The sequence below is a fragment of the Megascapheus bottae genome, chromosome 1, assembly GCF_031878675.1.
Source record: "Megascapheus bottae isolate mThoBot1 chromosome 1, mThoBot2.hap1, whole genome shotgun sequence".
NCBI lineage: Eukaryota > Metazoa > Chordata > Mammalia > Rodentia > Geomyidae > Megascapheus > Megascapheus bottae.
Genome location: NC_143509.1, coordinates 26,617,248 through 26,642,137, shown reverse-complemented (window position 1 = coordinate 26,642,137; position 24,890 = coordinate 26,617,248). Strand labels below are relative to the sequence as shown.

General features: G+C 57.7%; 2 protein-coding genes across 7 annotated transcripts; both read left to right on the top strand.

Annotated features, from left to right (window-relative positions):
- Positions 1-2,394: 2,394 nt before the first annotated feature.
- Positions 2,395-6,215, top strand: Atp5f1d (ATP synthase F1 subunit delta). Its single transcript, XM_090339565.1, has 4 exons — positions 2,395-2,638; positions 3,168-3,321; positions 5,576-5,664; positions 5,751-6,215. The coding sequence occupies exons 1-4, from the start codon at positions 2,498-2,500 to the stop codon at positions 5,871-5,873; spliced, it is 507 nt and encodes a 168-aa protein (XP_090195691.1). The 5' UTR covers positions 2,395-2,497; the 3' UTR covers positions 5,874-6,215.
- Positions 6,216-9,507: 3,292 nt separating this feature from the next.
- On the top strand, positions 9,508-20,129 carry Midn (midnolin). 6 transcript variants are annotated; one of them, XM_090339505.1, is made up of 9 exons: positions 9,508-9,640; positions 10,941-11,575; positions 12,670-12,757; positions 12,955-13,017; positions 15,145-15,273; positions 15,364-15,666; positions 15,986-16,148; positions 16,612-16,884; positions 17,994-20,129. In XM_090339505.1, the coding sequence occupies exons 2-9, from the start codon at positions 11,343-11,345 to the stop codon at positions 18,269-18,271; spliced, it is 1,530 nt and encodes a 509-aa protein (XP_090195631.1). In that variant the 5' UTR covers positions 9,508-9,640; positions 10,941-11,342; the 3' UTR covers positions 18,272-20,129. The 6 variants fall into 6 exon arrangements, with proteins under 6 accessions (XP_090195631.1, XP_090195659.1, XP_090195649.1 ...); XM_090339523.1 differs by having other exon boundaries at positions 9,509-9,640; positions 15,989-16,148; XM_090339514.1 differs by lacking the exon at positions 9,508-9,640 and adding an exon at positions 10,749-10,852.
- Positions 20,130-24,890: the final 4,761 nt, after the last annotated feature.

Here is a 24,890-nt window from a genome sequence, read left to right as displayed (position 1 = left end):
CCCTAGCCAGCAGTTTCAAATGCATTTTCAAAAGTGTACAACGAGTTGCATATTCCTAATCCCAGGATATTGTGGCACCCCCAAAAGGAAGTCTGTCCCACCCTTAGCACCTACAAATCTACTTCCTGTCTCATTTTGCCCGTTCAAAACCTTTGAAATCAATGGACTTGGGTCTAGGGACTTGATCTCAGCCTGAGCACTGGCCCTGAGCTCTTCAGCTCAAGGCTACTGCTCTAGCCTTGAGGCATTCATCTCTTGACTGTTATGTCAACTACCATCCAAACTCCAGTCCTGCTTCTCTCTGTGGCCCTAACACCAAGTGTTCCTGTGTATTGTCTGGCCCCAGTACATACACTAAGAACTCCAGAGGCAGGCACTTCTTCTTTTCTTATTAGCGTACGTTAGTTGTTACATTTCCATACCTCAGTATAACATACTCGATCAAATCTAACCATGTCATCCCTATCCCCACTCCTTTCTTCTTAAAATAATTTCAACAGGGGGCAGGAACTTCCTATGGTTCTGGCTAGGATCATGACTCTAGCGGAAATGGACTTGTGTGCTCCTTGACTAGTAGTCAAATGAGTAAATGTTCTGAAAAGGTGGTCTAGCACGGAACAAAAAGAAGCAGATGCCACAGTGAGCCTTGTAGTACTCACGGTTAGATTGTAGCTTTTATGACATTCCTAGCTGAAGTGAGGCAGAAAGAGGGGGCACGGGTCATCGAAGTCAGACATGGTGGCCATGATGGCTGTGCCAAGTGGAGGGATTAGGATAGAATTTCCAAATCATCCCAGGTTGGGGAACTGGGCAAGGGTGCTGCCCTCCCCTGTGGGGATTGAGACGTCATTCAGTAATCCTTTGGGGAACCCACTAATTAATTCTTGCTTCCTCATAGTTAGGCCACCATAAGTACAGGGATAGAGGCAGCAAGGAAAAGAGATAAGGCTTTTCACTGCCCTTTAAACCCTTATAACTCCCACACTGTCTAGGCCATCGAGATTAACACCCTACGTGATTCCCCAGAGCACTGGTCTGGGGCCTCTGATATGTGTCAGGCCAGCTGTGCAAATTATGCACACAAGTATGAATGAGAAGCCAGGTGCTGGTGGCTCACACCTGTAATCCTAGCTACTCAGGAGGATGAGATCTGAGAATCATAGTTCAAAGCCAGCCTGAGCACTAAAGTCTGTGTTAGTATTATCTCCAATTAACCACCCGAAAACTGGCAGTGGTGCTGTGGTTCAAGTGATAGAGCGGTAGCCTTGAGCTGAAGAGCTCAGGGACAGCGTCCCAGGCCCAGAGTTCAAGTCCCATGACCAAACCCCCCCACCCAAAAAAAATGAAGGAGAGGGCTGGGGCCATGGTCTAGTGGTAGAGTGCTTGCTTAACATGCATGAAGTCCTGGGTTTGATTCCCATATATGCAGAAAAAGTCCGGTGGTGCTATGATTCAAGTGATATAGTGCTAGCCTTGAGAAAAGCCCAGGGACAGTGCCTAGGCCCTGAGTTCAAGCTCAAGGACGGGCGGGAGAAAAAGATGTGTCCATTTCCCCTGCAGCAATGTCAAGGATTCACAATACCTCCCCCCCATCCCCCGACACACGCACATTTCCTCTGTGACCCTTCTCCACACTGCAGAGGAGCAAATGATAATTACGAGGGGGCGGGAGCCAAAAGCCCAGCCTGTGGATCGAGGACTTGCATGAACGAGGGGGCAGTGCGATGACATCATACCCGCCGACGAGGCTGCGCAGTGACGGCTGACGTCAGCGGGGCCCCCGAGCCGCCCGCGCACGCGCTCCTGCGTCAGAGGCCTGCGGGGGCTGCGCGGCGGGGGCGGTGGAGAGCAGCAAGTGCATTTGCAGGCTTGGCGCGCCCTCTGCCGGCGCCAGACCCGCGCCAGCCGCGCGCTGCGGCCGTGGCTTTCACCCAGACTGGGAGGCTGGCTTCCCAGACAGCTGCATCTGCAGCTGCGAACCTTCGCTCGTGTCCCAACACGTTCCCCCATTCAGCTGGTGTCCTATATTTATTTCAGTACTCGTCACCCAACACACAACAGATTTGCTGGTTGGTGACGTCACTTAATGCCTGCTAAACACCCTCCTCTCCTGTTCCAGAGCGGGATAGTCTGTTTACCCCAGGTCTCCAATGGAAGACATCCAAGCAGCCTGGGAGCTCAAATGTCCGCTCGGTGCAGGTTTCTAGTCCTCCCTGCGCAGAATCATCTATCCGCAACACTCTCCCTTCCCTCCCCCGCATTCACGGACTCTTTCCAAAGGTGGCTTGGCCCTGGAGCGGGAATGAAACTACAACCCCCAGAATGCTCTGCTCCCGGGCCTTGACGTCGGCGCGGGAGTCGTAGTGTGCGCATGCGCGCTGGCCAGACCGGTGCTTCCCACAATCCCCCGTGCGTTGTCCTCACAGCCCTCAAGGCCGTGGTGCCGCCAGAGTCCATTCTCCGGAGACCGCTGTCTGCCGCCGCTGCCGTCGCTGCCATGCTTCCGTCCGTACTGCTCCGCCGCCCTGGCCTGGGCCGCCTCCTACGCCAGGCTCGTGCGTACGCCGAGGCCGCCGCCGCCCCAGCCCCCGCCGCAGGCCCGGGCCAGATGTCCTTCACCTTCGCCTCACCTACTCAGGTCCGACCCCGCGCAGTCGCTGTCCCACCCGCCGCGTCCCTTCCCCAACGGACCGGGCCTGCGCACCTCGTCCCCGGAATCGAGGCCTCTCAACCCGCAGGGTCGCTGGACCCGGCAATCTGTATCGGGTTCTTAGGCCGTGGTCCGGTACTCGACCCTCCTCAACCCCTTCGCGGATCTGCGCCCGCCCTCGTGGGGTCCAGAAGCCCGCCCACCCCCGCGGGAACCCCTTTTGTACCCTTGCCTTCCACCCTGCACCCTCTATCCTGCATCCCTTTGCGCCCCCCACCCCCCCTTCCCTTCTCTGGAACCAGACTTGCTCCTGAAGCCCGATGCCTCCAATCGAGACGTTCTCTTGCACCCTGCTAGCATCTATAGGGTGGCTTTCTGCTGTGGCATTCCCGTTATATAGAAGAGCAAAGCAAGAGCTTGTGTTGCCCATTCGGGGTCCCATTTCACAGCAGGGAAGACCAAGTCTTATTGAACAATGTTTGAGAGTTGCTAAGCAACAATTCGATTTCCTTTCCAGGTGTTCTTCAACGAGGCCAACGTCCGACAAGTGGATGTACCCACACTGACTGGTGCCTTCGGTATCTTGGCATCCCACGTACCCACTCTGCAGGTCCTGCGACCCGGGCTGGTGGTGGTTCATGCTGAAGATGGTACCACCACTAAGTATTTTGGTCAGTGTGCAGTGAACTGGGGTGGAGGGGCACTAGGCCTGGTGTCAGTTGAGACCTTGAGAAAAGGAAAGGTTGGTATGTAGACACTGATGGAGTGACCTAGAACACGGTAGGAAGCATACAAGTGGTCCTGAACTCAGCCTGATTTGGCCAGCATTAAGACAGTGGGGAACACAGAGCTAGAACAAAATAGAGAGGTGCAGGGGAGGAGTGGTGATATGTGGGAAGGAGCCAATCTGGGACAGCCCCTCCCTTTTTATTTTTCCCAGTCCTGGTCCTTGAACTCAGGGCCTGAGCACTCTTCTTCTGCTTTCTCAAGGCTAGAGCTCTACCACTTGAGCCACTACACCACTTCTGCCCCCCCTTTTTTTTCTAGTCTATGAATGTGATACTGAGGAATTGAACCCGGGTCTTCGTGCATGCTAGGCAAGCACTCTACCATTAGGCCAAACTCCCAGCCCTCCCCTGAGCTTTATTGCTCAGAGCTAGCACTCTACCTCTTTTTAATTTGGGGTGGGGGGCTCATGGGGCTTGAACTCTGGGCCTGTGCGCTGTCCCTGGGCTCTTCAGCTCATGGCTGCGGCCCTACCTCTGAGCCACAGCCCCACTTTCCATTTTCTAGTGATTAATTGGATATAAGAATCTCATGGGGCCAGGAGTGCTTGCCTAGCATGCACGAAGACCCAGGTTCGATTCCTCGGTACCACATACATAGAAAAAAGCCAGAAATGGTGCTGAGGCTCAAGTGGTAGGGCTCTAGCCTTGAGAAAAGTCCAAGGACAGTGCTCAGGCCCAAGGACAGTGCTCAGGCCCTGAGCTTAAGCCCATGACTGGCAAAAAAAAAAAAAAAAAAAAAAATCTCATGGACTTTAGTGCCTACCGGGGCTGGCTTTGAACCTTGATCCTCAAATCTTAGCCTCCTGAGTAGCTAGGATTACAGGTGTGAGCCACCTCACCCAGCTAGCACTCTACCTCTCGAGCCACAGCTCTACTTCCAGCTCTTTTGGTAATTAATTTAGGAGATAAGAGTTTCATGGACTTTCCTGCCTGGGCTGGCTTGGGACCTGGATCCTCATATCTTAGCCTCTGTGGTAGCTAGTAGTACAGGCAGGAGCCACTGGCACCTGGTTAATTTGTTTCTCTCTTTTTATTTAAATTCAGAGTACTACAGATTAAACTCAGAACCTATCAGCATGCTAGGCAAATTTCTGTTTTTTTTTTTTTACCAGTCCTGGGCTTGAACTCAAGTCCTGAGCACTGTCCTTGGGCTTTTCCTCAAGACTAGTGCTCTACCACTTGAGCCACAGCACCACTTCTGGCTTTTTCTATGTATGTGGTGCCGAGGAATCGAACCTCGAACCCTGGTCTTCATGCATGCTAGGCAAGCACTCACTCTACCGCTAGGCCAAACTCCCAGCCAGCATTTTTTTTTTTTTTTTTTAAGTGAGAGTTCTTCTACATAGGGCGAGTTACCACACAGTTACATATTTAAACTTAGGTCCTCATGCAAAAAAAACCAAACACCTACCACTGAGCTACCACAATACTACATATTGGAAAGGAGAAAGAACAGGTTGGAGAAAGAATAGGTTGTTAGTGGGTATCTAGCCCCATCAAGTAATCTGAATTTTTTGGCTAGTACTGAGACTTGAACTCAAGGTCCCTTAGCATTTTTTTGCCCAAGGCTGGTGCTCTACCACTTGTGCCACAGCTCTACTTTCTGGCTTTTTGATGATAAGAGATAGAAGTCTTGTTGACTTTTCTGCCCAGGCTGGCTTTAAAATACAAGCTGGGCTCCATGGCTCATGCCTGTAATCCTAGCTACTCAGGAGGCTGAGATCTGAGGATCCAGGTTCAAAGTTCAAAGCCAGCCTTGGGCACAAAAGGACCTGATACTCTTATCTCCAGTTAACCTTTAGAGTAGGGAAGTGGGGCTTGGCTCAAGGGTAGGGTGATAGCCTTGAGCAGAAGAGCTCAGGGGCAGCACTCAGGCTGAGTTCAAGCCCCATGACCCACCCCCTACACACACAAAAAAATGCAGTCTTCAGATCTCAACTTCCTAAGTAGCTAAGATTATAAGGGTGAGCCACTGCTACATATCTTGCATTATATTTCTGAGAGAAGGTGGCACACAGATGGCACTGTGGTACCCCAGTCTTGTAGAGCTCTAAACCAAGGGACTCAGGTTGTCCACCAGGATGCTATGTGGATACAGTGGATTGAGGGCCTTGCCTCCTGCTCCCCCTTCCCACAGTGAGCAGCGGCTCTGTCACGGTGAATGCTGACTCCTCCGTGCAATTACTGGCTGAAGAGGCTGTGACACTGGACATGCTGGATCTGGGGGTAAGTGTGGAGTGAACCTGCTGGCCATGGAAGGGCAGGTGGCCAGCTGGGTCTATTCTGCCCTCACCCTTCCTCACCTTCTGCAGACAGCCAAGGCAAATCTGGAGAAGGCGCAGTCTGAGCTGTCTGGGGCTGCAGATGAGGCTGCACGGGCAGAGATCCAGATACGCATCGAGGCCAACGAGGCCCTGGTGAAGGCCTTGGAGTAGTCGGTGTATGCCTGTCATCAGCAGGGAAACTGAGGCCCAGGGCCAAGGAGGGTGTGTACCACACAGGTGGAACCAGCTCCCCTGAGGTCCAGGCTACTTAGAGAGGTGGTCTGAAAAAACCCATGAGTTTCCTCCTCCATGCAGTTTAGTGAAGAGGCCACCAGGGGGCGGCACAGTGCCAGACCCCCACAGACCTGGTGGGGCTTGCCTAAAGACTTCTCAACCTGACTGGCTGCCCCAACCCCTGTCACTGCAGAGCTGCCACTCATACCTACAGCACCTATGCCACCTGTACAGAGGGCCTGCCCCAGCCTCATCCCCAATTAAAGACCAGGAACTTGATTGTGTGTTTTGGTGTCCTCACTTCTACCTAGGTGAAGAGGTCAGACACACACACTCCCCCCCCTTCAGTCTCCTGTGTTCCTCATGTGAATCAGAGCCTGTGGATCTAGTAAGGCTGGGCTCCCTGTGTGTCCTCAGTCCACAGGGCTTGGTGGTGGGTGAGGTACAAAGCATGGTTCAGGGGCACAGTTTGGCAGGCCAGGTGGGGTGGGCAGGGAGCTGGGCATGTTTCCCACAGGGTGTGGCTGGGTGAGGGTTGAGACCAAGGGTGGGATGGAGGGCAGGGAAAGGTGTGGTCCTAGCTACTGGGGTTAGGCTTGGGCTGGGGCTGATGCCACGTTCTGGGTCTGTAGATCTGGAGGCCTGACCACAAATAACATCAGGCCCTCCCTTCAGTGGCTTCCTAGCCCCTCCCTGGCCAGCCTTGGGAAGAGGCGGTCCTCATCTGCTCCCACAGAGGCCCTTCCCTGGGCACACCCGGACTGTGGGTGGCCCTAGCCTGGCCAGCTGCCCAAAATCCCTGGTTGGTGCTGGCACCTCTGTGGGTACACAGGCTCCTGGCTAGTCCCAGATGAGGTGGGGTGAGCTCAGCTAGGGGCAGCCCTGGAACTGTCTTGCCTGGGAACTGCCCTACCTCCTCTGCAACCTTGGGGCACCAGGCACTGCCCTGGCTGGGGGACTAGGTCTGGGCCTCCTGCCCACTCCCACCTTGCCCCAGTGAGGCTGGGAGGGGATTCCAGCAGGGTGAGTATATGGAGTCAGGGCTTGCTCCCTGCCTGTGTCACTGGAGCCAGGACAGTGACCTGGCATCCACCCCCAGGCCTGTGTGTGGCCTGAGTGCACCAGTGGGCGGTCCCTCTTCGTCACAGCCCCGTGCTACTGACTCCCCATGGTGCATGCCAGGCCTGGATGAAACTGTTGGGGTTGTCTCCAGTCAGAAGATCCTATAGTACTCGTGGGTCCACATCTGGAGTGTGAAGGCAAGTGGTTGGCCCATCCCTTCCCCAGGAGCTCTCACCCAGAGGTATAGCCTCAGAGTCCCAGATGCAGCCTTCCTGTGTAGGCCCCACCCTCTCCCTCAGCAAAGAGACCAGGTCCTGGCCAGGCCACCAGGACATTGTAAATAAGACTTAAGGACACAGCTCAGCTTGGCCTTGGCCCAGTGGGAGGAGACTCACTGAGCTTCCTGTCTCTAGCTGAAGCTAGCGTACTTCACAACTGGGACCCTCTGTCCTTTGTAGGGCTGGCATCCTGGAGGGTGGACAGGTCCCAAGCCTGGTAGAACCACAAAGGCCTGACCCTTCCCCAATATCTCTGGGTTTTTACTCACCTAGGAACAGAGACACCACATGGAAGGAAAGTCAGAAGCAAGCTGGGGTATCACTAAACTTGGTACTGTGTGTGTAGTGTGCGTGTGTGTGCGTGTGTGTGTGTGTGTGTGTGTGTGTATGTGAGCCAGTCCTGGGGCTTGAACTCAGGGTCTGGGCACTGTTCCTGAGCTCTTTTGCTCAAGGCCAGCACTCTACCACTTGTGATATAGTTCCATTTCTAGATTTTTGGTAGTAAATTGGAGATAAGAGTCTTAGACTTAAGCTGGGCGCGGTGGCTGACTCCTGTAATCCTAGCTACTGAGGAGGCTGAGATCTGAGGATCTAGGTTCAAAGCCAGCTTGGGCACAAAAGGACCTGAGACTCTTATCTCCAATTAACCTCTAGAAAACAGGGAAGTGGGGCTTGGCTCTAGGGTAGGGCGGTAGCCTTGAGCTGAAGAGCTCCAGGACAGCACCCAGGTCCAGGTTCAAGCCCCATGACCCACCCCCCCCCCCAAAAAAAAAAAGTCTTGGACTTTCCTGCCCAGGCTTTGAACCATAGTCCTCAGATCTCAGCTTCCTGAGTAGCTAGGATTATAGGTGTGAGCCACTGTGCCCAGCTTTCAACTCCTCAATTTTAGACTCCAACCAGGCTGAGGCCACAGCATTTGCGTGACAGATGTATCAAGGTCCCAGCAAATGATCATGCTCACTCTACAGCAACTCTAGCCCTGGGAATGGGACCTGCACTAGGTCCCTTGTTCCCACATGCACAGCTTTTTCTGCTACCACTATGATTTCTGGAAGCAAAATAAGCAGGTCCTGGGCCCAAAGACCCTTGAGCAGCCTCTCCCATCACCAACTCTGAACTATTTTACCTTGAGCTACAACTCAGTGGCCGAGCTGTTTCCACTTCCTCTGTGACAAATTCCTACTCATCTCTCCAGCCCCAACCCCTTCCAAGCATTGTGGCAGCTCCCCTGGCCGGTCCCTGATCCTTGTGAAGCTGGGAGTGCCTGGATACACCTGCTTCAGGGTGGGGAGTCAGAGCTGCAGAAAGGGAGTGGGGTGGGAGCCAAAAGGAGACCTGAAAGGAAACAGCTCTGGGAGGGGCGCTTAGGGCAAGGGTGGAGATAGAGGTGGACAGGCTAGATAAAGGCTGGAATGAGATAAGTGGGCAGGAGGTAGGGTAGTTCCCATGGTCCCCCCTTCTCTGGGTAGAAGGGACAGAGGAAAAGCCTTGCTCCACAACCAACCAGGATCATCCTGGGAAAGCAGGGCCACCTATGGAAGAACCGGGGCACTCAAGCTCTAGTCTTTGTTCACAGCATTGGTCCCCAGAGTGCTGTCTGCCTGCCCACCCCTAAGGGAGGGTGGCATCATGAGCGGGATGAGAGCATCAAGCGCAGCACATCCCAACAAACCTCTTTGGATTCTCTCATTCCGCTTCCTGGAAACTGGCTCAGAGAGGCCAGTTCTTCCCTATGTCACACAGCATAGCCAGTGGTGACTATGAAGGCCTCGTGCTGCTTTAATCTCCCCAGAAATGCTCTCTGAGGTCACCGTTAAGGGATGCAAGAGGGCAGCCTACCAGGGAGCAAGCTGGGGCACCCCGCTGCCTGGCAGGTGACTCCAGCCTGTTTTCCTGGACAGCGGCCGCTGACTCAGCCCTCCCCTTCCCTTCCCCCCCTTCCCTTCCCCCCCCAACACGGGCGCCCCCAGGCGGAAGCACCAGCTGGCAGGAAAGGGGGCGCGGCTGGGAACCCGGCCGGACGCCCTCAAATCTTGTCTCAGGGTGCATCTGGGTCCATAGCAAAAGCCTAAAGACCCGGGCTCAGTGCTACCCCCTCACCTCACTGAGGCTCGAAGTTGGAGCTAGGTGTCCTGGGCCGACGTTGCCCTGGGGCCCTGGCCAGCCAGCAGGGGCGGGGGCCAGCTGCGTCACCGCCTGCCCGGCCCCCGCCCCCTACCCGCCCAAACTCCACCCCGAGGGAAGGCGGGCGAGGATAAAGGCTCCAGGGCCGCCCGCCCGGCCCCAGACCGGCCTGGCCACTGCACACTCTGTCCCCGCCGCGGGTCGCTCAGAACTGTAGGGACCCAAGAACTGCCACGTCCGGTGAGTGGGGGGCGGGACCTCACGGGACTGGGAGGGGTCCTGTCAGGATTGTATGGGATTCCCTACTTTTCTTTGTTCTTGGGGCGGGCAGGGTTTGGGGTCCCAAAGACCTGGGACCCCGGCTACGGAGTGGGAGGGGCTCCCCGCAGGCGGCGCCGCCCTGGCAGGTCTGCAGCCCCCGCCCCGCCCCCGGGGCACTCCCCCTTCCGAGCCAGTGACCTTGAACTACTTGCCTCTCCGGCCTCAGTGTCTTCCACTGTGTTGTCAGTCTATCCTTGGCGTGTAGACGCCTCAATAGTCCCCCAACGGGGCTCAGCCCAGACCTGGAATCCCTAAGCCCGTTCCCCTGCCCTGCCGTGCGGCGCCCCCTCCTCCGGGACCCGGGGCCTCGCTCTCTGGCAATGCCAGAAGAGGGCGCGCCGGAGCTGCTGACTCACCGCTGCCCGGAGCGGCGCGCGCGGGCGCAGCCGGGGACGCCGCGTCACGTCGTGGCTCGGGCAGGCGCCTCTCGGGAAACGGGCCCGTCCCAGGGTGTGTGGGGAGTGGGGGGGGGGGTGAGGGGGATGGGAAGCTGGGGGTGGGCGGGTTGCTGGGACGCAAGGTGGCACTGGCTCAGGACAGGCGCCCCCGGTCGTGGCCACGTCACGGGGTACGGGCCCCACCCTAGCCATGCGCCCCGCCCAGGCCTCCACGCCCACCCAACCCACGAGGACAGGGCGACCGGCTGGCCAGTCCTCGTGAGCCTCTCGGTCGGGGACTCTAGCCACGAGGCGCGCAGACTTCAATCTTGTGGCTTTCGCTGGTTGCAAGTTCCCTGACCTAACCGACCGGGAGGCTCCGATACTTCCTGCCTCTCCCAGTTCTAGGAACAATGGCCCGCGGCGCCCCCTCCCCACGCCCAAGGCCGCTCCCCTAGGAGGCCCTAAGGGAAGGCAGCTGGACCTCAGACCAGGGTCCTGCGCCCCTCAGGGCCCGCCCGCCCTTTGTTGCGGACTCAGGGCCTTATGAATGGCTCCCAGCGCGGACCGGGGCGGGGGTGCAGTGCCAGCCCCGCCCTCACCGTGCTTCTATTGGGCAGTCTGCCGACGGGGGCGGGGGGAGAGGCGGGGCGTGCTGCCACGTGGGGCAGTGCCCAGGTGGCTCCCATTGGTTCGGGAGCGCAGCCGACTGGGCGTTCGTCGGGCGCCGATTGGCCGGCGCCCGGCCGGCGGAGTAAGTAGTGAATGGGAGGGGGCGGCGGCCCCGCCCCTTGGAACGTTGATACATTATAACTTTTTTTTCTTGTTACTTTCACCCCCAGATCCTGCGAGCAGCGGCTGCCGCGGCTGTTGCTAAGGGAGGGGACGCGCCGGGTAGCGCGACCCGAGCAGCTTAAGCACCGAGCCCGCCTGGCCAGGGCAGCCCCCCTTCAGGGACCCGCGCCGCACCCGGGTCGCCACCCTTCGCCCTCGGAGGAACTGCAAGCCCAGACCCCACCCGGGGGCGCAACCCGAGAAGCCGACGCGACCTCTGAGCGCCACTCGGATTTTTAATTTCCGACTCGCTTTTCACCGCTGGGACCTTCCCGAGGGACAAACGCACTGTCCCCCGCCCCCAAACACTCAAGAGAGGAAGGACCCCGTTTTGGGAGAGTCCAGGTCCCAGAGGCGCGGCGAGGATTGGCGGCGCCCCGCGAACCCCAGCCCCCCAGCGCGCGCCGGGGATGGAGCCGCAGCCCGGCGGCGCCCGGAGCTGCCGGCGCGGGGCCCCCGGCAGCGCCTGCGAGCTGGGCCCAGCGGCCGAGGCATCGCCCATGAGCCTGGCCATCCACAGCACGACAGGGACCCGCTACGACTTGTCGGTGCCCCCAGACGAAACGGTGGAGGGGCTGCGCAAGCGGCTGTCCCAGCGCCTCAAAGTACCCAAGGAGCGTCTGGCGCTACTCCACAAAGACACGTAGGTACCCCGCGCCGCCCCCGCTCGCGCCCCCCCTCCCTCCGGGCCGCCCCCTCGGGCCCCGGCCCCCGGGCGGGAACAAAGAGCGCGCCGCGCGCGGGGAAACGGGTGGGGGGGGCGGCCAGACGGGGGGCGGGGGCGCGCTGCGCGCTCTCGGGCGCCCTCTGCTCGGCCTTGCCTGCCTGGGCCCCCCTCCCCCGCCCGGGGTCGCCGCACAAAGGCGGGGGCGCCGCGGTGGACTTCACCGCCCCGCGGTGGGTAAGGCAGGCGCCCCAGGACATCACGGGGGTCCTAGCTACGCAAATGCGGGGTCGCAGCCACCCCCTCTGGTGCCCGCGTCCTCACAGTCTTTTGCATCTGCTCGGCTGCCCCCTCTGCGTCTGGCTGTCTCCCTACCACTTGCGTCTCTGCCCCCCTTTGTTCTCGCCACCGTGCGCTCCCCGCAGCCTCCCCCCTCCCCCTTGGTATTTAAATCGCCTCCAGGCCGGGGAGGCCTCCCCCCGCGGGCCTCCGGGGACACGCAGTGTCCATCCCCGGCGGAGGGGCCCTAGCGGGGGAGGGGCTGGAGGGGGAGGGTCTCCTTTGTCTGAGCGGCAGCAGCGGCCTGCGCTAGGGAGGGTGGGAGGAGGGGGAGCCCGGCCCGGCGCAGCCCCCGAAGGCCTCTTTAAGGGCCGAAGCCCTGTGGCGCCCACAAAGACGAGCTCTAGCAGGACTTGGGGAATTGTAGGCAGGAGCTGGCCCTGGGGGCGCGGGGGTGGGTGGCAAAGGACACCCTGGAGCTCAGGTGGTGTGAAAGTGCCTTATAAACTGCAGAAGGGGGGGGGTGCTTGATCTAGTAGGAGTTTGGGGGTTCCTGAGAAAGAGAAGTCTTAAGTTACCAGTATGGTGTGGGGGGTGGGGGCTTCTAGGACCAAGCAGCCTCCCCGCACACGCCTCAGAGTCTAGGATCTGGAAACCAGAAAAAGGGGATGGGGGTTGGAAGGACGTTTCTGGCCTTCCCCCCCCTCCCGCACGCACTGCCCTCCCCCGCAGCCTCCCGCTTCCGCGTCCCTGTGTTGTCTCTGTCGTCTCACCCTCTTCCTTCCTACCCCCAGCCGGCTCAGTTCGGGGAAGCTGCAGGAGTTCGGCGTGGGGGATGGTAGCAAGCTGACGCTGGTACCCACCGTGGAAGCGGGCCTCATGGTAAATGACTGCCCTGGAGGCCCCACACAAGCAGGGTGCCCCCTCCCCGGGTGCCGGGCCACCACCACCTCTCCCCTAGTGCAGCAGTCCATCTCTAAGAGCAGCCCACCCTCAGAGCGCAGGGCCCCCCCCACCCCATGCTGAAGCCCACGGTGTCAAACCCACACTCAGGCCCTCCTCTCTCCCTCTCTTTGTAGTCCCAGGCCTCAAGGCCGGAGCAGTCTGTCATGCAAGCCCTTGAGAGTTTGACGGAGACTCAGGTAAGACACACAACAGACCCTTCGTAACCTAGGGGAGGGTGCCAGGCACTTTCTATCCACAGCCACCTCTGGTGGGGCCCCTGTGGATGGGAGAGACTCCAGAACACTTGGAGAGCTTGAAGTGGTTCTTCAGTGTCCTGTGGGGGAGGGGAGGGGACACCGTGCCTGGATGCCAGCTTGGCCTGGTCACTCTGCTTCCTTTTCCTCCACCACCACCCCCCTCAGTACTCACCACCTGACCTTGAGGGCTTTCTCTCCCACGGTGGCTGCCATGGGGTGGGGGGGAGGGAACCCAGCTTTCACAAGCCTGCCTGCCTGCAGGGTGACCTTGGCCCACGCACTCCAGGCCTAGCCTGTATCCCCACTCTCTCAGTACATCCCTGTTGGTAGAGACCCCTCCCACCACCAAATTAAAAAAGGAAAAATGAGTTCTCCTTAAAGCCACCAGCAAATTTTAGTGTGGGGAGGGGCAGCCGGGGTGACCCCTTTTGCAAGAGGGTGTGAAGTCACCTCATCACACACTACTCCCCCCCCCCTCCTCTTTCTGGCCTTTGTTTTCTAACTCGACAGGGGGGAGGGGCAAGGGCGCCCAGCCTGAGGGCCAGGGAGGCATAGACAGGATGTTAGGAAAATATTTAGTAAGCTGTGGGGAGGGAGGCTGGGGCTGCTCTAACCCTGCTTCCCGATTTTGTTCAGGGCTTTTTTTTTTTTTTTCTTTCCCCTCCACCTCCTTTCCTCATTTTCTTGGCTGCTGTAAGGCCCTCCTCAAACTCGGCCCCTGGCCACCTCCCAGGAGAGTGACACAGGCCTCAGCAATCCTCCACTGCCAGGGTGGGGGAAGCAGGCTGCTGCCCGCCCTGGTGAGGGGGTGGGCAGGTTCCAGGGCCTCCCCAGCCTGGCCACAGGAAACCTGCCCAGCAGCCTTGGTGGCAGATTCTTCCCTCTCTAGGCCCTCACCCCCTTGCCTCCCAACGTGTAGTATCCTGCCTGCTGAGGCGAGCAGAGCAGAGCAGTGAGTGAGGTGCGGAGGAGGGGTTAGGCAGGGCCTGTTGCTGGGTGGTCTGCCATGCATATGGGTGGGGACTGAGTGGGTGAAAAGCCAGGGGTCCCAGGAGCTGGTGTTGAGGCTGCAGGTGTGAACAAAGCCTCTGGCTGCCTATGGGGCTTGTGGTTGGCAGGGGGAGGTCTCTGGGCCCCCAGGCATGTTTGGTTCACATCCTCCCTGGGTGCCTGCCTCGGGAGGGAGGTGGGAGTGTGCCGGGTAGAGCTGCTGGGCTCCCCAGGGCTGTTTCCCCGCCTGGCATAATCATGCCCGCCCATTTGCCCTCCCCAAGGGGGGAGGGAAGTTGCAGGGTGGTGGAAGGAGAGACTCAGCTGGTTGGGCCCTCCTTACAAAGGGGTGTCTGGAGAAAGGGGTGCTGTATAATTAGTGTCCGTGGGGACTCATCCTCTTTGCCCCCTTCCTATGGGCCCCCAAGTTGAGGTTATACCAGCAGCTGCCAGCGGAGAGCAGACCAGGGAGGGAGTTCTGGGAGGCAGTCGCTCTGAGTCATCAAGTCTATGTCACTTCTCAGAAACCTCCAGTCCCCCCCCCATCCCGGCCCCTGGGGAGAACAAGGCGCTGGCCTGGCCCCAAAGGGAGGGGGGGGCACAGTTCAAATGGGTCAGATACACCCATGAGTCCACCCACCCACAAAGTAGGGGCAGGTCATTCGGTTCATGTTCACCAGGGCTTGTGGAAGGGGGCCCTGGGGACACACTTCCTCAGAGACCTAGTTAGGGGCCCCCTTCCCACAGCAGTGGGGCCACCCCTTGGCCTCTGCCCCGCCCAGGACAGATAAATATTTATCTTGAGAAAGCAAAGGTTAGCTGGGAAGAATCTGTCCAAGAATTCCGCCTACTGACTTGCTGGGTGACTTAGCTGGGAGTGGGCCTGAGATGAGATGACCCCCCCCTCCCATAGGCACAGTCTGAGAAGACTGGACACATGATGAGGTGTGAGGTGAGGGCTTTTTGAGGGCAGGGAATGCCAGTTGAGCCCTGCCCCCTCTGGCCTCAGTTTCCCCTTAAGAGTTAGCCAGGGATGGCTAAGTCCCCTCCTCGTCTCATCGCCTCTGTCCCCCACAGCCCCCAGCGGCACCCGGGCCGGGCCGGGCTGACAGAGGAGGCTTCCGGAAATACAGATTCATTTTATTTAAGCATCCGTGGCAACGACAGGGACCCCAGAGCCCAGAGAGGGGCGGCGAGAGGCCCCAGGTCACACAAGGCTGGGGAGCCGGGCTGGGCTGAGCTGGGGAACCTCACAAATGAGGCCCCCCCCAGGCTGAAGGGCCTGTTTCTCTGCAGGTCAGTGACTTCTTGTCTGGCCGATCACCATTGACGCTGGCTCTTCGAGTGGGAGATCACATGATGTTTGTCCAGCTGCAGCTAGCCGCCCAGCATGCCCCGCTGCAACACCGCCATGTGCTTGCGGCTGCAGCCGCCGCAGCCGCCGCTGCTCGGGGCGACCCCAACATTACCACCCCTGTATCCTCTCCCTGCCGGCCAGTCTCCAGCACTGCTCGAGTCCCACCAGTACCCACCAGCCCTTCACCAGTCACAGCTGGGTCCTTCCGATCCCATGCCGCCGCCTCGACCACCTGCCCTGAGGTGAGAAGGGAGGATTGTCCTTGGAATTTCCAGGGGTGGAATTGGAGAGGACAAGGGCTCTGAGTCATACATCTATCCTTTGTATCAAGGGCTGTCCCTGACCCTGGGTTGGATAGATTATGTCTGGACCTTGGACTAATGGGGTGATAGCTCTCATCCTAGGCTGCAGGATTATTATTTCTTTCTGGACCCTGGGCTCCTTTTAGTGATTCTCTGCCTTGGTTGTAATCTGGGGGGTGGGGGGGAAATGGGTGAAGACTTCTGGGTAATAATATCCCAAATCCTGAATTCAACACTCACATGCTTGTCCCCTCATCAGCAGCAGATGGATTGCTCCCCATCAGCCAGCAACAGTGTCGGCCCTGGAGCCAGCGCCACAGCCACCCCAGGAAGCAGCCCTACCCCTCGTTCCCGCAAGCCTGGCGCAGTCATTGAAAGCTTTGTGAACCATGCTCCCGGGGTCTTCTCAGGGACCTTCTCTGGTAGGTGTCACATGATGATGTCTATACTGCTACCCATGATCCCATACCAGGGCTTGAACTCAGGGTTTGAGTGCTGTCTTTTAACCTTTTTTTGCCCGAGGCTAGGGCTCTACCACTTGAGCCACACCTCTATTTCTGGCTTTTTTGCTGGCTAATTGGAAGTAAGAGTCTCACCGCTTTTCTTTGGCCGGAATTAGATCAGTCTCCTGAGTAGTTTAGGATTACAGGTGTGAGCCACCACCAGTATGAGGTCACATGTCAAGCCACAGGTGTTTATATGTATATGCCAGTACTTGAACAATCACTCAGATACTACCCCAAGGCCTATGTCATACATATGCCCCCCCCCACAGGACAGAATTTCTAGGACACATGTCCCTCTTGCCCTAGTGATCCTGACTAGGTGGAGAGATGGACATAGGTCTGTTTCCATAACCACACTCATAACCCCTTCTATCTGCAGGCACGCTGCACCCCAACTGCCAGGACAGCAGTGGGAGGCCCCGGCGTGACATTGGCACGATACTACAGATCCTCAATGACCTCCTGAGCGCCACACGGCACTACCAGGGCATGCCCCCCTCGCTGACCCAGCTTCGATGCCATGCCCAGTGCTCACCTGCCTCACCAGCCCCTGACCTCACCCCCAAAACTACCTCCTGTGAGAAGCTGGCGGCCACGTCCCCCTCCTCTCTGCTGCAGGGCCAGAGCCAGATCCGCATGTGCAAGCCCCCGGGTGAGTGCCCATCCTGGGGGTCTCACGTCCCCACCCACCTTCCTGCTTTCTCAAGGCCCCTCTGTTGTACATTGGTGGTTGTGGGAGCAGCTGAGCCACCCAGGGGCCAGAGGAGCTGCAGCTGCTGCTTCTCCTGGTGTGCTCCAGTCTGGAAGAGAAGGAGGCATGTGTGTATCTGGACACAAAGTGTCCTTGTGCACTCCAGGGGGGGCTCCAGCCCTACTTCCTCTTTGCCCCCACCCAGCCCCCATCTCCAGATGGCATTTGGCACCTCTATGAATGGCCAAGTCAGTCCTGCCTGGCGGGTTCAGAGGGCCTTCCAATGTGTAAGGACTTGGAAAGGCCAGGAAATACCCTCCCCCCATTTCCGAACAGCCAGATTGTTCCTGACCCAATGCCCTGTTGGATGGTGGTGACCATTCTGCCCAGCCTGTGCCCATCCATGGAATGTGTTCACATCTACAGCCCTGTTCATAAAAGCTGGCAAGTCAGGCACTAGCCCCAGTGTCTCCTCAGGTCCCAAAATTAGCTACATGAGAGTGCAAAATCCAGGAGCCAGGAGTTTGGCCTAGTGGTAGAGTGCTTGCCTAGCGTGCACGAAGACCTGGGTTCAATTCCTCAGTACCAAGTACACAGAAAAAGCCAGGAGTAGTGCTGTGGCTCAAGTGGTAGAGCTCTAGCCTTGAGAAAATCCGAAGGACAGTGCTCAGGTTCTGAGTTCAAGCCCCAGGACTGACCAAAAACAAAAGCATTCAAAGCCCCGTTTAGTCAATTGATGATCTACAGCCCAAATGCCTTTCCTAGCTCCTTGAAAAACTCTGTAAAAAGGGGTTGGGAGTAGAAAAAAAGCCAGAAGTGGTGCTGTGGCTCAAGTGGTAGAACGCTAGCCTTGAGGAAAAAGCCCCAAAGACAGTGCTCAGGCCCTGAGTTCAAGGCCCAGAACTGGCAAAAAGAAAAAAAAAAATCTGTAAAAGAAGTGGTTCACCATCCTGCCCACCCTCCTCAAGGCACACCCCAGCAAGTAGAGGGTAGAAAGCATGTTCTCTCCATGCCCTTGCTGGGCAGGGGAGAGGAGAGCCTCGAGGATGACATTGCTGTGTGGTTTGCAGGCGACCGTCTGCGGCAGACTGAGAACCGTGCCACTCGCTGCAAGGTGGAACGTCTTCAGCTCCTGCTGCAGCAGAAACGCATGCGCAGGAAGGCCCGGCGGGACGCCCGCGGTCCCTACCACTGGCCCCCCAGCCGCAAGGCTGGCCGCAGCGACAGCAGCAGCAGTGGAGGAGGCAGCAGCCCCAGCGAGGCTGCCGGCTTGGGCCTTGACTTCGAGGACTCCGTTTGGAAGCCGGAAGTCAACCCCGACATCCAATCGGAGTTCGTGGTGGCTTAGGATCTGGCTGTCCCCGGCTCCTCCGCACACCCGAGCCCTGGGGCCCAGTGGCCCCGGGGGATGCCGAGTGCGCATGCGTAGTGGCCCAGCTCTGGAGGGCAGGTGATCCACCTCCCTCCCCACCCACCACCAGCCTTTGAATTTTTTTTTTCTTTTTTTCTTTAAAAAAAAATTCTCACCCTGGTTGTACCTCCTGCGTTCTCCTCACATGCCCACCTCTTCCTCCTTCACCGTCTCTGACGGCCTCTGCGCTGGGTCCTTCCCTCCCACCTTCCCCAGCTCCAAATATGTAGCAGTCTTTCCAGATGGCTGAGAGCAGAGGAGACCAGGAAGCCGCCCCCACCCCCTTCCGCTCTGCCTTCCTCCGCCTTCCACACCCCCCCCCCCCCAACACCCGATTCAGGTTTTAAGTCAAAAATGTAGACGCCTCATTATGCACTTTACAGATGAGGGGAGGGGGCAGGGAGAGGAGCGCCCACATGCACCCCTTCTTATTAACCTTGGCCTCCACCCCGGGCCAGCACCCACTGGGCCACGAGCAAGGAGAGACCCACATCACCAGGGAGGGAAGCCCACAGGGGACTGTTTTTCCACATCTGTCCATTTTTTCGTTTTCTCCTCCCCCCCCACCTTGAAAGCTGTTTCCAGCAGAGTCCATTCCCTTTGTCTTGGGTTAGGTGGGGACAGGAGACCCCCTTGTCTGCCAGGGAAGGAAGCTGCTTGGGAACAGCCCTCGCTCATCCTCTGTGGTCACCCTGCCATGACTGCTGTTCCTCCCTCACCCTTCCTGCCCGCCATTCCCTATTTCCCCTGACCCCCCTCCGCCTGAGCTTGGAGACTATTTATAGATTATTAATTTTCTGACTGAGCCAATAGTGGTTGGGAAATCTCTTGAAACTAGGAGAGAAATGTTGGGGGCGATAAACCCCATCCCTCTTCCTGGCTGGCCCAACCTGAGCTATGGGGGACTGTGGGGGGGAGAGGTTCAACCTGCAGCCAGGATGGGGAGGGGGTGCTGAGCTGTGAATGCCCAGAGTTAGGGCACCGCTGTGTAGCATTAACCCCCCCCCCATGGGGGTCTGCTGCTGGTCTAATTTGGACCCTCCCCAACTGCTCATGCTTAAGGGCCCTAGGCCTGCAGGGACTGGGGGAGAAAGTCCCCTCTACTGGGGCCATTTCAATAGGGGTGGGAATTGTTTTGTTCCTCCCCATTCACTTTTTTTTTTTTTAAATGATAATGGGATGTTTGGGCCCTGCCCACCCCTGCCTGTCTTGTCCTGGCCCCACCTGTCTTCTCCCCCCACCCCTCTTGTTCTTGTAGTTGAACCGCAGATCCTCCGTCCCCTCCCATTATGTGTTGAAAGTTAATGGTTTCAGATGTGAACATCATGTGTTAACTGTAGCTGTAAAATTTTTTGTGGGGGGTGGGTAGGGAGGGGTCCCGGAGAGTAGAGGTCGAGGATTTGGTTTTTATTTTTTTGTTTTATTTTTTTTTTCCAAAAAATGACAAAAAACAACAAAAAAAAAGAAAAAGGGGTGCATCTGTTTTTTTTTTTTTTTTTGAAAAACTGTCTTGGATACCTATTTAAATGTGTGTTCTGTTTTGTTTTTTAACGATTTTTAAATAACGTCTGTGCCTCCATGGGTATGAGGATGGAGGCCCCAGACAGGAACCGGCCCGCAGCCCTCTGCCCTCTCAGGGCCTCCCTCCCCCCAAAACAAAGCATTACCCACCCTCGGGGTTGGGCTGTGGGGGTCCTGGCGCCGTGCCAGTCTCCTGTATGGAACATAAAATTGAAAAAAAAAAAAACTTACACAAGCACCGTGATTTCAAGTAATAAACAGAAAATGAAACACACGTCTTGTCCCCGCCTGCTCTCCTGGGGTGGGGGGTGCGTCTCGCCCTCGCCGGGGAAGGACCTCGGGGGACAGCTCCGTGGTCGGCTCCCTCGCGGTTCCCACACCCCCTCCGTGGCTATGGGAAGGGCAGGAAACTGCTGGGGCGGAGGGAGGGAGGGGCCGGCCACTTCCTGGTACCCAAGGCCGGAAGTCCCTCAGGGCGTGGGGCCTTAGTCTTGCTTCTTGCCCTGGGTGGAGCCTTCCCTGCCTCCCCCCCACCCCCTTGGTTCCCGGCTCTAACGTAGGCTGAAAGAACGGGGAAGTGGGAAATCAGTATCGAGAGACACCCTGACCGTGTCTCCCCCTCCACCCCACCTTAGTGAGGAACGGTTCTCTAGCCCCTAAGAAAACCTCCACAGTTAAGTCTTGAGCACGTCAGGCTTGCTGCAGGGTAAATCACTGTCAGCCAGAGAGGAGCCACTAAGGTGGGCCCCACATCCCCAGGGAGACAGGCCCCACAGTCTCCAGCCCCCAGAACTCTGAAATCTAGACATACCTCAGGCTGGACTTAGAGGCCTCTGGGTTTCACCAAGCCTAGGGTGACCTCTCTGCCCCTCTGGACACACCCTAGCATTGCATTCAGTTTCAGCCCTGAGGGTCATGGATCAGTTCTTCAGGCCTTTGCCCCATCTGGAGGCTCACCTCTTGGCTTAAGAACTGTGGCATGTCCTATCCACCTTTCCCCATCCTCTGCTCCTGACCAGCCTGAAGCTCCCTGTGTGCCCACTAGGGTTCTTTTTGGACTCCGACTTTCATATCTTCTGGGTCTGGGCAGAGACTTGAGCTGTCATCCTACTTCTTAATCTTTTACATGTCTTTCCTCATTTAACAGGCACCACAGCCTGTTAGAAACAATTGTACTCCCATTTCACAGAGAAGAAAACTGAGGTGCAGAAATTAGCACTTGGCCTAGAGAATTACGGATGTCCCTGATACCTCGACCTCAGCCCCTGGCCGAAAGCCTCAGGAAGGTTCAAGTCCCATCTGATGCATGCGAGGCCTGTGACATCTTCACGAGGCCTTCTGCCCTTCCCACCACCTAGTCACTCAAGTTATTCACACCCTCCATTGGAAGGCGGATGTTCCATCAGGCCATCTCTCCAAACCTCAGGGTCAATGGGCACATATGTCAGCTCGGTATTGAAAGCCATAGGGTGGAGATGCGGGTAGTGAAGACCAAGCTGTGAAGGTCAGGGCTGAGGGCAGTATGACCCCAGCCACCATCTGCCTCCCAGAGCTGGGTGGAGAAGGAGGAAAGAGGATGCAAAGGAAATGCTTGCTGAATCACTGGGGTTGCCTGAACCCAGCAGGGTGGAGGATGTGTCCCTTCTGTCCAGAAACCCTTTCCCCAGCATGTTGGTCTCCTCTCCCCAAGGGGTCCAAGCAGGCAAAATGCTATGAGCTGGAAGACATGGAGGATCAGGATCTTCTGTTCTGGGAGGGTGAGGAATACCAACTGTTGGGAGCAGTCAAGATCCGACTGGGGGTTCTTTTAAAGGAGACTCTCTTGTCCTTTGTACCGGATGCCCCAGCCATGAGCCGTCTGCACACACCTGCCCGGGCAAGGCCACGTGTGCTTTGGAGGCAAGAAAAGGAAAACCCGAGCTCAGAGAGGGAAGGGGCTGCGGTGACCGCAGGGGGAGGAGGGGTCACCCCTGCACAGTTTCCTCTCCCCCAACCCCCCCCATTGAGGAAAAAGCTGAATGGGGGGGGATGCTCCCCCGGAAACCCGCTGAGATGGAAACGCGGTTTCCTGGGCAACGCGCCGCGAAGGGAGCCTGACGTCACCGGGAAGAGAGCGCCCAGCTCGCCCCCGTGTGCTCGTCGGGAAGCCCAGGCCCCGCCCACTTTCGGATTAAGCTCATTGGTGGTCATGCGGTTAGATTATCAGCAGGAACCAATGGGAGCGCGAGGTGGCCGTTGGTGGGCGGGATTTCAGCCTCCCTGGGTTGTGTGCGCGAGTGCGGAAGCGCAGCAGCACCTCCACGCTGCCCCCCTCCCAGCGTCTGCAAACTTGGGGGTGGGAGACGTAGTCGAGGCCTGACGGCTGCGATAGAACTTGGACGGAAGAGGGGGCGTACCTGGGGCGCCGCACGTGGACCCCTGGCACGGGCATGCCACGTGACCCCTCCCTTCGCGCCCAGACATTTCCTCCTGTATCCCTGGGCCTAACCTGACCCTTGCCCAGTCTTTGCCGTTTCCAGGTCCAGGGAGGGAGGAGTCCTAGCACTGGAGGGGAGGTGACCTTGAAGGAGAGGGTTTGGGGGTGATGCTCTTAAGGAGAACTACAAGTTTACCAGGTGTTATTCTACAAAGAGGAGAAGGGTGCCTGTGGTAGGGGCCACGCCAAGGTAGTGTTACCAGAGCCTATAAACGTGAAAGAGCGTACCTTGGGAAGCAGCGGGGAAGTAAAGATCATGGAAGAAAAGCAAAAAATGGGATCCAAAGCAAAAGTGACAAGGACCCTAAAAGGGTTGTCCTCAAGTCTGGGTCTGGAAGGGCAGGTGAGAGACCAGAGGCTGGTACCACTGCGATGTGGTTTGATGCTTGGCCGAATCCAGGGATCATCGCAGCATTTGCCCTGCAGGAGGTGGAGGCAGGGAAGGTGCATCTGTTTTGTATTGCTGAAGTTACAGATCTTTAGGGAGGAAACTGCAAGGGCTGCTGGGAGAGAGAAAGGTTGGGAAGAGTCTGAGTATGCTTGCAGGAGAGCTTGGCTGATGGGGTTGGGCAAGAGCTTGGAGAGTGGAGGACCCTGGGCAGGAATTCCAGGTTGCTGCCAATTTGCTATGGGGGTGAGTGTGCGTGTGTGTGTGTTGTGTGTTGCCTAAGTGCCTGAACTGGGACTTGAACTTAAGGCCTTGGCATTGTGCTTTAGCTTTTTCACTCAATGGTGGCACTCTACCACTTGAGCCACAGCTCCATTTCCAGCGTTTTGGTAGTTAATTGAAGATCATTCTCACAGGCATTCCAGTCCCAGCTCACTTCAAACTAAAGGTCCTCATATCTCAGCTTCCTGACTAGCTAGGGTTGCAGGCATGAGTCACCTACAGCCAGCCCTGTAGATGACCTGTTTTTGTTTTAATCTGATCATTAGCAGGCAGAAATCAGTGAACAGGAGTAAGCCTGTGCTGGGTGCAAAAAGATGGTAACCAAAACCTTGGGGTCTCAGGCTGGTAGGCGGAGGTAACCTGGAGAGTGAAAAAGACTAGGTGTTGGCAAGGCATAATGGGGTTGGCAAGAAGTGAGAGACCAGAGACCTTAGCCAAAGGAGTGACCTCGAAGGTGGGCAGTGCTCCATGGAATACAGGGCAGTTGTGGGCGGGCAAGAGGTCACCAGGGGGTCAGGGCTTTGTGCCAGAGGGGGGGAGTCCCCTGGGGTGATGACAGACTGGCACTAGGAGCTGGAAGTAGGATTTTGAGATGCCAAAGGCCACAGTCTGGAGGTGGCTTGGGGGTGGGTAGCAGGGAGGAGCCAGGCCCCTGGCCAGAAAACACGTGTGTGGGGGGGGTGGAGGATGGGGACTGAGAAGGTGCCCCAGGCACAGCCGCCCCCAGGAGGCCCAGTGTGATCCCGCCCTCTCCTTCTGAGCTCTGGGAATGGGAGTTACCGAACTGGAGCCGGGGACGCTGCCCCTCCGGGCCCTGGGCGTTGGGGCCCAACCCAGGAGTCCTGACTCCAGCCCCACCCACGGCTGCCCAGCCCGGGGAGGCAGAGAACCGGCTGTCTCCGGTAACACTAGGGACAGGTGAGCCACCCAGCTTAGCAGGTGGGGGAGGGTGCCTGCATTCCACCTCAGCGCCTCAGTCCATGGGTAGCTGCCTCTGTTTCCCTCCAGATGGCTTTCTTCCCACCCCCCCCCCCCCGGGGGGATTAAACTCAGGGCCTGGGCACTGTCCTTGAGCTTGTTTTTGCTCAAAGCTAGCACTCCACCACTTGAGCCATAGTACTACTTCCGGCTTTTTTCTGTGCATGTGGTACTGAGGAATCGAACCCAGGGCTTCATGCCAGCTAGGCAAGCACTCTACCACTAGGCTGCACTCCTAACCCAGACTGCTTTCAAAACAAAACAAAAAAAACCTCTTTCTGCCCCGTTTTGCTTTCTCTAACCCTCCTTTTGTCTTTCTCAGCCTTTTTCTTTCTGTCTTGTGTCTCCAGCCCCCTCTATTTTCATCCTTTCTCTGGCTATCCCACAATCTCCTGGCCCCTCCCCTACTTCCGCTCCCTCTCTGGGGGAGCCCCCCCTTCTCCCCACACCCCCATGACCCCCCTTCTCCCGCACACATTCTTCCAGCCTCCTAACTTGGCTGCCGCCCTGCCCTGGAGCCAGCTGCTGTGTTGGGTGCAGGGTGGAGGAGATGGGCTCTGGCTGGGGTCAGAGGTCCTGGAGCAGACCAGGGCACCCCTAACCCCTCTGGAATGTGGGCGGAGCCGGCCCCCACTGAGAAGTCGGTCACCCCGCTGGCAGCCGGAGACAGCTGGCTGCTACTGCGTCCTCCTACCAGCAAGCCCCACACCCAGCCCACAGGGAGGAGAAGCAAAACCCCACCAGCAGTCCCACACAGGGCCCCATAGCCACCAGATACTCAGGGGACTGGCACACCCCTCCACAGACCATGGCAATTTACTGAGTTCAGCCTGTAAGCTGAGTGCCTAACACCGGGTGTAAACTGACCTCTCAGTCAACTTGTGTGATCCTCTAAAGTTTGGCATCCACTA